Source organism: Anoplophora glabripennis, unplaced genomic scaffold (genome assembly GCF_000390285.2).
Source record: "Anoplophora glabripennis isolate ALB-LARVAE unplaced genomic scaffold, Agla_2.0 scaffold75, whole genome shotgun sequence".
Taxonomy (NCBI): Eukaryota; Metazoa; Arthropoda; class Insecta; order Coleoptera; family Cerambycidae; genus Anoplophora; species Anoplophora glabripennis.
The window spans coordinates 856,113-868,027 of record NW_019416255.1 but is presented as its reverse complement, the minus strand read 5'-3'; the positions used below and the strand labels follow the sequence as shown (position 1 = coordinate 868,027).

General features: G+C 30.9%; 1 protein-coding gene across 4 annotated transcripts; it reads right to left on the bottom strand.

Moving 5' to 3' along the window:
• Positions 1-283: 283 nt before the first annotated feature.
• On the bottom strand, positions 284-10,421 carry LOC108903366 (DNA-directed RNA polymerase II 16 kDa polypeptide-like). Of its 4 annotated transcripts, none has more exons than XM_018705515.1 (3): positions 10,236-10,421; positions 2,165-2,345; positions 284-620 (listed from the first exon to the last, which is right to left on the bottom strand). In XM_018705515.1, the coding sequence occupies exons 1-3, from the start codon at positions 10,294-10,296 to the stop codon at positions 446-448; spliced, it is 417 nt and encodes a 138-aa protein (XP_018561031.1). In that variant the 5' UTR covers positions 10,297-10,421; the 3' UTR covers positions 284-445. The 4 variants fall into 4 exon arrangements, with proteins under 4 accessions (XP_018561031.1, XP_018561029.1, XP_018561030.1 ...); XM_018705513.1 differs by lacking the exons at positions 284-620; positions 2,165-2,345 and adding exons at positions 5,614-6,154; positions 9,290-10,184; XM_018705514.2 differs by lacking the exons at positions 284-620; positions 2,165-2,345; positions 10,236-10,421 and adding exons at positions 5,614-6,154; positions 9,290-9,804; positions 9,888-10,026.
• Between the last annotated feature and the right edge of the window lie 1,494 nt (positions 10,422-11,915).

Below are 11,915 nucleotides of genomic sequence, written 5' to 3'. Positions count from 1 at the left end.
ATTTATTTCATGGTTTATTGGTCCCGAGATGAACTGAATTAAAAATCATTCAAAATACTTTTATTTTGTTAGGTACTTACTCATAAAACGAAATGGAAATACACAATATCTTAAATTTTTACAAATGTAACTTCCTGTACAAAATCTGAGCATTTTTAACTTCGTAGTTTTTTGTTAATGAATAATTTTAATTAACCAATCAAGACTTTTACAAAATATTCTGGCAGTAGACAATAAACTTATTCATTAAAAATAATAAAAAGAAAAATAAACGTTTATCAAATAGTTGATATCATATTTATTTCCACCTCAACAAAATTTATAATAAATTTTCTACAAAACCGAATTTATTATTTTCAAACACATAAAGTTTCGTACCTAACAGAGGAGTAATAGTTATTAAAAAATTAATTTAAAGAGATGTATAAAAATGCAATTAATCATTTTAATACTGTATACTTCTTTTAGTTTGTATGTCATCTAAAACAGCCTGTAATTCTTCATCCTCAAATCGACCCTCTAAACTTGGTATAAGAGATTTGGCTTCCTCGGTCGTTTCTGGACATAAATTAGCAATTGCTGCCAACTCAAATTTGTGAAGTTTCTTTTGCATTAACAAACTGAAACAAGTTAAACTTTATAATCGAATAAATTAACAATACGTGTTAGACTGATACAGTCGTTGCATGTAATAAGAAATTACTTTTGGTTGCTTCAAACATATGAGAACAATTTTAATACAGTCAATTTAGTTTATATACCTAATATAGTATAATATCGATATTTCCCTTTATTTATGTAAACTTTTTAAATATCATATTACAAATTCAATTAAACATAAAATACATATTGACCTCTTTTTACACAGTAGATGCATATCGTAAAAAGACACTGTGAAAAAAGAAACTCTGCCAAAAAGTTTGTGTAAGAAAATAAACCTGTGCAAAAAATTGCATAAAAAATTAAACCATGGAAAAACATAAAAAACTATAAAAAGGTACAGTAAAACAAAGAGTAGTGCATAGAATACATAAAAAAGACCATGCAAAATGAAAACCTGCAGAACGAAATCGTGCAAAAATTCCATGTAAAATAAAGAAACCGTATAAGAACTATTAAGTATAATAAAGAAATCACAAAAGTAAGTTTCTCATGACTCAAGTAAATTTTTGAAATAATATACCATAATAAATATGTAAAATATTATCATAAAAAATTGAATACAAAGAAAAACTTCAAAAAGAAGAGAAAAAATCACATAAAAATGAAATGAACAAAGATTGCGTAAAATAAAACAACTGAAAATCTTACGATTTGGGTAACATCTTCAAACTGATTAATGTACGCTTTCATAATTTTGTTAAATAAAATCTGTTAAATACACGTACAGTATATACAGTGTCAGCAAGTGAATGGTCCATACTTCAAGGGTAGCTTCTGTAAAATGATTTAGATCATTAGATCAAGTTGCATTGTTACAATTTTGCTTCTTTAAAAAGTTATCAGCCTCCAAAAAACATTTTTTATTTCAGTTTTTAAACATAACTCGATCACTTTTAATATATTTCAATGAAATTTGGAGGTTTGAGCTATTTTCTTCCTAAAACAGAGGTTACTAAACACTGCCGTGTTTTTTGAATCACCCATATATTTACTTTAAACTGTCAGCTTTGAATGGAAGTAAACTGCTTTAACTAACTTTTCACAGAGAAGTGAAGTTTATGTAAATTAAAATACCCCCAAATCAGTTTTTCTTACATTATTTTGGCGATGTGCAACAAGTATGTATATTTTAAAGAAAATAAACAAGAAACTGTGAATGTATTCTTAGATCACCAATCCTCTATGTTTTAGTTAAAAAATAAGATCCCAGTCACATTCGGTTATACCAAAAACCACCCTTTACGGAGTTTCAATTAAATGCCTTTAAAAGTGATTTTTATCTTGATTATCTTCAACAAAATAAAAAAAATATTTCGATGGCCAATAACTTTTTAAGGAAGTAAAGTTATACTAGGATAATTATTTGATCTAAATCGACTTATTATTACCCAAGGAAGTATATTCTGTATTAACCATGCAAAAATTTGTTTAAGTAAAATTTAAAACTGCATCGCAAAAGACTGTCTAAAAAGATACCTAAATTGAAAAGAATTGTACTTACTTTCTAACAGCAGATATTGTTTCCTTGTTTTTAAATTTTCTAAATCTATCAGTGTAGGTTAAAGTTTTCATAAAAACATCAGAGAATTCCTGTTCGTCTTCTGCTGATTCGTTTTGGGCCTTCCTATGTTCCAGAAGCATGTGTACTTCAGATATCAGAAGAGTTTCGGCATTCTCAAACTCTAAAGAAATAATATTGAAAATTATTTACCCATCTTTTCAGCATCTTCTATTAATTAGAGAAAAGTGTGACATATTTAGTAACCAAATCCAGTGTAATTTAAACATAAAACTAAATAAATTAAATATAAAAATTTGTCATGAACAAACATTTTACATACGCACATGCTGGCAATTTTTTTAATTAAAAACAACTTGATATATTTTGACTTATTGACTCACTTATTGTGAAATAATTCCCTATATAGGTGATAATTGTGCATGGTACGTTACATTTGTGTTCTGGAATAAGGGATCAACCACTATTTTTTCAAAACCAAAATTATCTCATGTACGAGTCTCCAAGACTTTTTCCATGCTAATATGTTTTTTTTCTTATTCCTTAGTCTATTTTATTAATGTACTTTTATAAATTAATTTGTTTTTTCTCCAAACATTTAGACTTATAAAGTATCTATTTCATTCATATATTAAGTAAATATGTAAAATGACCCATACCTGTAAAGGCCTACACACAATGCAATTCACTATTGTATGACAAATTGTACTAAAAAATAGAGGGGCAACCGTTGCAACAAGTTCCTTAATATTTAGCCCACAAACACGAACATCAATCAGTCTTTAAGATTTGTAGTACCTACAGTCTGTACGATATTATAATTACTTTTATTACATAGTATTAAGTTAGTATTACAATGCATTATGTTGCATTATCTTAAAATATTTGAATTACATTATGTGATCATAAGTATTACCAGCATTGCATAAGTATTGCATAAAATCCAGTGTTAATGTGCATTACTGGTACATATTACATATTTTTTAGTTGTGTATCTCCTCTCGCTCCTACCCCTTACACTGAAAGAAATTCATGTTGCCACAAGTAAGTACGTTTTGCTGAAAAGTGTTTGCTACCACAACAAAAAAAAGTAATGTGGCTATATGATAGTTCAATTGGAATTTTATTTTAGTCGACTGTCTATCTGTCCTAAGTGAGTTGCTTTGCTCGGGTAAGTGAATGTACTTTTTTAGAATATCCAGAATAAACCTGAATTCGCTCAGTGCGCATGTGAGATTACACGTGCCTTACCATGGTTTCGCCCATAGAGAAGTTAGAAGTTTTGCCATTTTGCTGTAACACGTAACACGGGATATATGTTCCTTAATCCTTAGTCGTTGGGTCCTTTATAATAAATAGATGTTTTGTGATCGAGTATTGAGTCAGTTTTCAGTTGTCTAACAACCACCAGAAAGTTTTCAATTTGGGTATTTGCGTAGGTATGCAATAGTACTTATATGCATGCGTGATTACATGCACACAATGCAGGCGGAATACAAACGCTAACTTTTTGAATGGGGATTTCAAGATTATTTATGCTTGTTTGAAGATATATACAACATTTTTAGTTGCATTTGCATGGTGCACGAAGAGTGAGGAGAGCCAATAACACCGAAAAATAGTAAATACGGAGTTGACTCACTTGGAGCTAATGAGTTTACTCACTTGGGGTTAATGAGTTGACTCGCTTGGGGTTAATGAGTTGACTCGCTTGGGATTAATGACGACTCGCTTGGGAGTTAATGAGTTGAGTCGTTTGGGGTTAATGAGTTGAATCGCTTGGGGTTAATGAGTTGACTAACTTGAGGTAGCAAAGAGATTATAGCAAAACTGTCTACTTACTGCAAGTGAGTTCCTTCCAGCAAAGCAGTTTTTCTTGTGGTAACTCACTTGACGCCTATTTAATGTAGATATTTTGCCACGGTTAATGGATTTTTACTAACCGTAGCAAAGAATTTCTCTCAGTGTACAACCCAAGCAGAATATCAAGAAATTATCTAGTAAATGCTGGTTCGAAATTGTATGCATTTTAATTCTTGTAACTTTTCCATATTCAAGGGAAAATATAAAAGCTAAATTTTTCTCTCCCCGCTTGAAGGGTGATAAATAAACCCGCAGGGAGTGAATAGAGATATTTTTCACATAAAAGACACAATTTTTATCAAGGAATCAACATAATTTATTCACATATTTATTTTACATCCTACACAAGGTGTCCCGAAATTCATGCAACAAAATTTGGTCACAAATTCTTAAGACAAATTTAGGGGACCCGTATTTTAAATTTTTGCCAAGTGGCCCCCTCTTTCGGAGTTACAGCCCCCTGAAGTCCGTCTCTAAGAGTAATATTTTTTTTTATATCTCAGAACCCTGTTGTACGAGAATCACTAAATTTGGTACACAGGGGTTTTATGACATGTGGAATCTGATGGTGCTACGTTTTTGGCGGGGAACCCTCTTAAGACAATTTTTCGTGGGTCCCCTTGTCTTTGGAGCCAAAAAAATTTGTCCGCTTATTTAAATTTCTTAAAAATTATCGGTCAACTAGAGAGCCATTAAATTTAGAAACTTTTTGTTTCTTTATACTTTTTTCGTAAAACGCAATGTTTTCGAGAAAAATGTCAAAATGTGATCGAATGCATATTGTGATTCGCCATTTTCCTCAAAAACAATGCGTTTTACAAAACAAATATCAAGAGACAAAAAAGTTTCTAAATTCAATGGCTTTCTAGCTAATAATATAAAAAAAATCAAATTTGCTACCATATTTTTCTGGTTCTAAAGGCAAGGGGGCCCAGGAAAGTGTTTTAAGGGGGTTTCCTGCCAAAAAGCGTACCACTGTGAGATTCCACATGTCATAAAACCCCTGTGTACCAAATTTAGTGATTCTCGTACAACATGGTTTTGAGATATAAAAAAGACTTCTTAGGGGCAGATTTCAGGGGGCTGTAACTCCGAAAGAGGGAGCCAGTTGGCAAAAAGAAAAAATAGTCTCCTAAATTTGTCTTAAGAATCTATGACCAAATTGTGTTGCATGAATTTCCGGACACCCTGTATTCTGTTTCTAATTTTTATAACTGCAGTCAATTTTGATAGAAATGTCTAAATTTTGCTTTTTTGTACATGAATTTTATATGTAATGTAAAAATCATAAGAATGGAAGACTGGAACAACAAGATTTATTTACATATTTTTATTCTCAATTAATATAGGTAGGTACAGGTAATAAAAAGGGAATACATAAAGTTTATGGAAAAAGTAAAAGTTAAATTTACAGTATTAAAAACTTTCAAATTAAGTTTAATACCATAATTTGAAAATAAATTGTAATTTTTATGAGACAAAAAAAATATGTTAATATTCCATAAATTAATAAAATAATCAAACATTTTCAAAAAACTTAATCTTAATAATAACAAATAAGTAGGTATATTTTCTATTGGTTTTCAAAAATGTTACTATTTTACAAACAGCACACAAATTTTCACTTGGAAAAATATATATCACTAATATATATCACAGATACATTTTCTAATTTATTTTGGTTTAGTAATATATCCTTCCTCTATTAAAAAGTCATACAGTTTTCTTGTTTTATTCACATCGATTTTCAATAGCCTCCTAGCCGTTTGCAGTTTTACATGACCCATCTTCTTATATTCAGCTATCAGAACTTCCTTAAGTTCCAAATATGTGATAGGAACCAATCTTATATTTCTACACAAATCTGCTTCCTTGTCTGTAAGTTTTTCATATCCAGGCATTCCAATAATTTCCAGTGGTGCAAAGGTCGACCTTCGATTTACTTTTGGCATAACAATGTTTGCATTTTTGCAATGCCTCCAGTTAAAATGAACATTAGATCTAAAAATTTTCAGTGCCTTTCGGTTTTCTTCACGAATTTGATTAAGTTTTAAATATAGTTTTCCTTCTGCTAATGTTGTTATACCTTTTTTCCTGAGTTGTATTAGTCTAAAAATATAATGCATATTACATATATCTTCTACCGAACACAAAAAAATAAGCGATTAAAATGGATCACTTTTGGTTTTCCTCTTTAAAATTTTCTCATCTTCACTTGGCTTTAGAAAGTGCTCTCTGAAGGTTGGTATAAGAATAACATGACTAACAGCAAAATATGCAAGAAGAACTACCAGTGGATATGTTTTGAAAAGTTTTACTTTCGACATTTGTCATATTTATTTGTATTATACCTACATATCAAATTCTCTTAAATCAGCTGTCAACAATTAGAGAAAAAAGATATTTTTGCCTATAAATTCCAAAATTATTTTATGACAAACAAATGCCAAATGAATGAAAAACCTATTTGTGTTATTCTGTAGTTTTCGTACAAGGTGTCATTATTTATAGGTGCACAGACCATTAATACCTATATTATATAAAAATCAAGTGAATTTCGAAAACTTTTTATTAAATAATTCCTAATAGCTGTTTTACATTGACAATTTATTCATCAATAAATTGACGAAGTTCTTCATGAATTAATTCATGAATTTATTGGTAAACAGTGTGGTTTTACACTGCTACAGACTTTGTCAAGTTTTTTGACGTATGAATCAGTTCTACCAATGAATCAAAGCAAATAAATTTCAAAAATGTCACTTTTCCACTCATAATTGTAGTGATACAACAGCGATACCGTTCTGACACATATTATATCAATATTAGTTTTTGTAAGTAACAAATCAGTAAAAACAATGCAAAACTAGTACGACACCACACAATTATTTACATATTCCAATAACATAACCTCATTACTGATCCGAGGCTGGAAATCTGTTGGGTTGGTACTTCTGAACTTCACGAAGAAATTGACAAAAATTAGAACATGCTCCAATTTGTCAAGAACTTTTGATGAATAAATTCATGAAGTTATTTGATAGCAGATTTGGTACATTACACTTGTCCAATTTCTTGATTAAGCGACTTCATGAATTAATTGATCAATAAATTGTCAATGTAAAACAGCTATAAGAACCCCCTTCTTCAAAATTGCAAAACTAGGAACATTTCATTTTATGTTAATTTTAATTGAAAACTAATAATACAATATTACTTATTTTACATACCCCACAATCTATTAATTTTTAAATTTAATATAAAAATTTTATAATTCCTTATAAATTTTAATTTATTTCAATTATTTCCCTATTGTATTTTCTAATGGTCTAATTTTTTCGGAATTAATGTTGAAAGGCAAATTTCAGAAAGGTACCTATATGACCTGGCAATTTTGATATAATTATAGTTTCCAAATATGCAATATTCAGTAATAAAATAATGAATTACTTAAAAATATGAAGGGGAAACTTGGGGAGTAACTTGGTGTACAAGCTTGAATAACTTTCAAGTAATATTTCAGTAATATTTAACTATTGAAATAATTATTTATGTACAATGTGTATGTGCATTTTTAGCCAGCAGTTTTCCCCTGGTACAAATATTTAAACTTCATTAGTTTTTCCTGTTTTTTTTTTTTTTACTATTAAGTTAATGGGCCTGTACACGGTGTCCCGAAATTCATGCAAAAAATTTGGTCGCAGATTCTTAAGACAAATTTAGGGGACCCGTATTTTTTCTTTTTGCCAACTGGCCTCCTCTTTCGGAGTTACAGCCCTCTGAAATCTGCCGCTAAGAAGTCTTTTTTATATCTCAAAACCATGTTATACGAGAATCACTAAATTTGGTACTTATGTAGGGGTTTTATGACATGTGGAATCTCACAGTGCTCCGCTTTTTGGCGAGAAACGCCCTTATGACACTTTTTCGGGGGCCCCCTTATCTTTCGTCGCAAATTTGATTTTTTTTTTTAATTATTAATTAGCTGGGAAGCCATTGCGAATTTAGAAACTTTTTTGTCACTTGATATTTGTTTCGTAAAAGCAATGTTTTTGAGGAAAATGGCGAATCACGATATGCATTCGATCACATTTTGACATTTTTCTCGAAATCATTGCGTTTTACGAAAAAAGTATAAAAAAAAAAAAAGTTTCTAAATTTAATGGCTTTCTAGTGGACTGATAATTTTTAAGAAATTTAAATTTGCGACCAAATTTTTTTGGCTCCAAAGACAAGGGGGCCCACGAAAAATTGTTTTAAGGGGGTTCCCCGCCAAAAAAACATAGCACCATCAGATTCCGCATGTCATAAAACCCCTGTGTACCAAACTTAGTTATTCTCGTACAACAGGGTTTTGAGATATAAAAAAAAGATTATTCTTAGGGGTGGATTTAAGGGGGCTGTAACTCCGAAAGAGGGGGGCCATTTGGCAAAAATAAAATATACGGGTCCCCTAAATATGTCTTAAGAATCTGTGATCAAATTTTGTTGCATGAATTTCAGGACACCCTGTATAAGTAACTATAAATCAGGATATGCTATATATACAGATAACATTTTTCATGGGTTATTACTAAAAGAAAGAGGTTTATCTAAAAAAAGGTTTGTTACAAAATTCCTATAAAAATTAAAAATATGTTCACCTTCTAAAGCGAAGAAACATTATCGCTCGACCTATCATATTTAATTTACCATATATCAAAATTCAATTCAGTAATTCAATTACATAAAAACATAAGGATAAGTTTACCATGATAAAATGCCAACAGACGACTTTTGGCACTATGATAATAATGTGATTGACCTAAAATTAATCAAAAAATAACTCTCTATTGGGTAAGTACTAACAAATGACTATGGGTGACTATGAACGTTAAAAAATGTAAGTTTTATTAGTAACCATTCAACATTTAGTAAAAATAGGCAGGATTGAACTCAGGATGAAGAAATAGTTGTTCACCATATTACAGAAAGTTTCCAAAAATATGTTTACATCTGCTTTAGAATATAAAATTTTTTCACTAATTTAAGGAAATGAAAAATTCGCAGAACATGAAAATTTTGTGTAGAAATGATAGCTTAATTTTTGCAGTTTAATGAAAAAATTATTAAAGAGAAAACAATTCTTAGATTTTTAATGGGCCTTTACTTTCAGTGATGCAACAATAAATACATACTATAGCAAAAAGAAAATTTTAATTAATTATTTTAAGTTTTACATGCAATATTGAAAAGGTGCCCTACCTTGAAATTTGCAGTTTAAGTTCTCCAACTCTATGCAGTCCTTCCATTAATGAATCGAATCTTACAGGTTCACATAATTGCATAAATCTCAGTAACTTTTCATACACCGGTCTCGTGAGAGTTAAATCGTATCTATGTAACCATGACATAGTTTTCCTCAGTAATAACAAACCATGTCTACTAATAACATTTTTCCACCGTTGCCTTTCCCTTAATCTTCTATTATAACTTTCTACCAATGAACACTGAAGTTTTGTCAAAAATTCATAATGGGGATCATTTCTGTCCACCATTTCGGCTTTTGAAAGTATATCTTCTGCATTTTTGTCATATTCATTTTCAAATTCTGATCGTGCTGGGTTATAACCAGCTAGTGATTGGTATCCAACAGTGTTTGGCGCATATCGAGGAGGATCTTCACTATCACTTAATCGAAATCTAAAAGGCACCACTATCTGAGGAAATGTTGCAGCGGCAGGTGATTTTATTTCAGGTAAAAACTGAGATCCATTTCTCTGTAAATAAAAGTAATCATAATGGTCTATAATTTCATTTACATTTCTTTTTGGTAATTCTTGAGCTACTAAATTCCAATTACCATAAGCGACAAGTGATTCGAGTAATGTGAGTTCTTCATCGGCCGTCCAGTCAGAATTATCAAAAAGTATGAACTTAGTATTCAAAACTCTGTAATCATGATCATTTTTATGCTTCAGAAATTCAGCACCGTTAGAGAAACATGTGCAACAAATATTAATATCACACTTTTCACATAATATATATGGATACACTAATTCACTAAAACAATTAGCGCAGTAATTTGTTGTTTCACTGTTTTCCACATATTTATTGCTACAAAAATTAGACAACATTGTGGTTGATGAGAGGTCATCCACTGAAATTTTAACAAACTAAGCTAGTTGATTAATTTTCTTTAAAAACTTACCCTTTGGAAACTGTAAATCTGCTGCATCTTCTTCTGTAAGGTCGGTATTTGTATTAGCCATCGCTTAAAAATTATTCACTGCTTAATTATTCTTCTTTGGCATAAATAAACTCTTCAAAATAGGATGTCCATATTCCACAAGATAACATAACCTTAATTGTAATGCATAACGGTGCCACCCCACCATTGTGCCACAATACGGAACACGGAATACTATAGATAAGAAAAAGCCGAATACTACATATTTGCATGTAGAGATGGGGGAACTGATCGGCTCACTGAGCTGGCTCTTTGTACTGAGCCGGGTGAACTGGTTCCTTCTTAAAGATTTGTTTCGAATCTCAGTTCTCTAGAATAATTTCATACGAAAGCCGTTCCATGGCCTGTTTCAGGGTACGCGTGCTATGGCACAGATCGTGTGAAATTTAAGCGAATGCGCTTATCTATATTTTTTTATTCATGTGACCGAATAGTGAAAATAATGTCTGTTTATTTATATTTTCAATTATAATTAGATCAACTTTATTATCTTTGTCACTTTCAAATTTGTTTTACAAATTATTATTTTATATCAAATGTGTAAAAATTTTCAATAAATGTACGAAATCAATTTTAAAAATCTTGTTTTAAGACTGGGAACTAGTACAAAAATGTAAATAAAGAGAATTATTTCCACTATTCGGTCACATGAATAAAAAAATATAGATAGGCGTATTCGCTCAAATTTTAAACGACTCGAGCCATGGCACGCGTACCATGGAACTTCCGTCGTGTGGAATGACTCTTACGTGGCAAGGTGCCGACGAAAGTCCAAATTCGTGAAACGAAATCAAGAGCAGTGGATCCCTTAAAGCATATACTAGTGGAAGCAACGTCTCAGTGGCCGCGAGTGTAACGGAGGTTTAGAGAGAGATAGAGGTATAGGAGGGTAAATGCTATCTCTCTCTAGCAGCACGCTATTGCATGTTGCTAGAAAGAGATAGCACTTTTATATTCAAATGTTCATTTAAGAATTGCGAAATTCATTTTGTAATATTTTTGTTTACTTTATAACATGAGTACCCAATCATGTTTTCACCTTCTTAAAGTAAATAGGTAACTGATTAAATTAATAAAAAACGAATTTTGTAAATCTGATTCGGATTCGTGATCAGTGTCCCCGAAAACCCCCGTATACCAAATTTGGCGCGAATCTGTTAGTTTCTGTAAATTTGGTCGGCCATCTTGGATCCGCCATCTTGAATTTTGAAAAATTGACATAAATGAACATTTGAATATAGAAAAAATTTTTTTTGTATATTTCCTAGCATTTTTTCGTGAATTTTTTCTATTTTTGACCTGTTTTCTTTGAAGCTAGGAAATTCCTGTGATGTGATAGCTCAATTCTGACACCGGATTCGTGATCAGGAGGCAAACATAGGACGGATAACATATGTCATATGAAAAATACATACAACTTTTTTGTGTGGCCGTGTTATCGAGTATACAGGGTGTCCCGTTCATGTTTCAAAAAAACGTGTGTGCAAGTTCCTCATGGGAAAATAATGGGGATAGTTCATGTAACGTTTTCTTCTTAGACGCTCTGTGTTTGAGATACAGTGTGTTGCATATGTTATTTTCCAAATGGTCTTCCTTAATTATCTTTAAATCAGCTAAAAATAAAAATGTCAAAATTTGTAC

What these genes read in the sequence shown, in the direction of transcription:
- LOC108903366 (XM_018705513.1), bottom strand. Translation starts at nt 10,296, where the DNA reads ATGGCTAATACAAATACCGACCTTACAGAAGAAGATGCAGCAGATTTA. An exon ending in AGATTTACAGTTTCCAAAGG is followed by an intron (nt 10,185 to 10,235) that starts GTAAGTTTTTAA and finishes TTAAAATTTCAG; the next exon opens with TGGATGACCTCTCATCAACC. An exon ending in CTTAAACTGCAAATTTCAAG is followed by an intron (nt 6,155 to 9,289) that starts GTAGGGCACCTT and finishes TTATATTTTTAG; the next exon opens with ACTAATACAACTCAGGAAAA.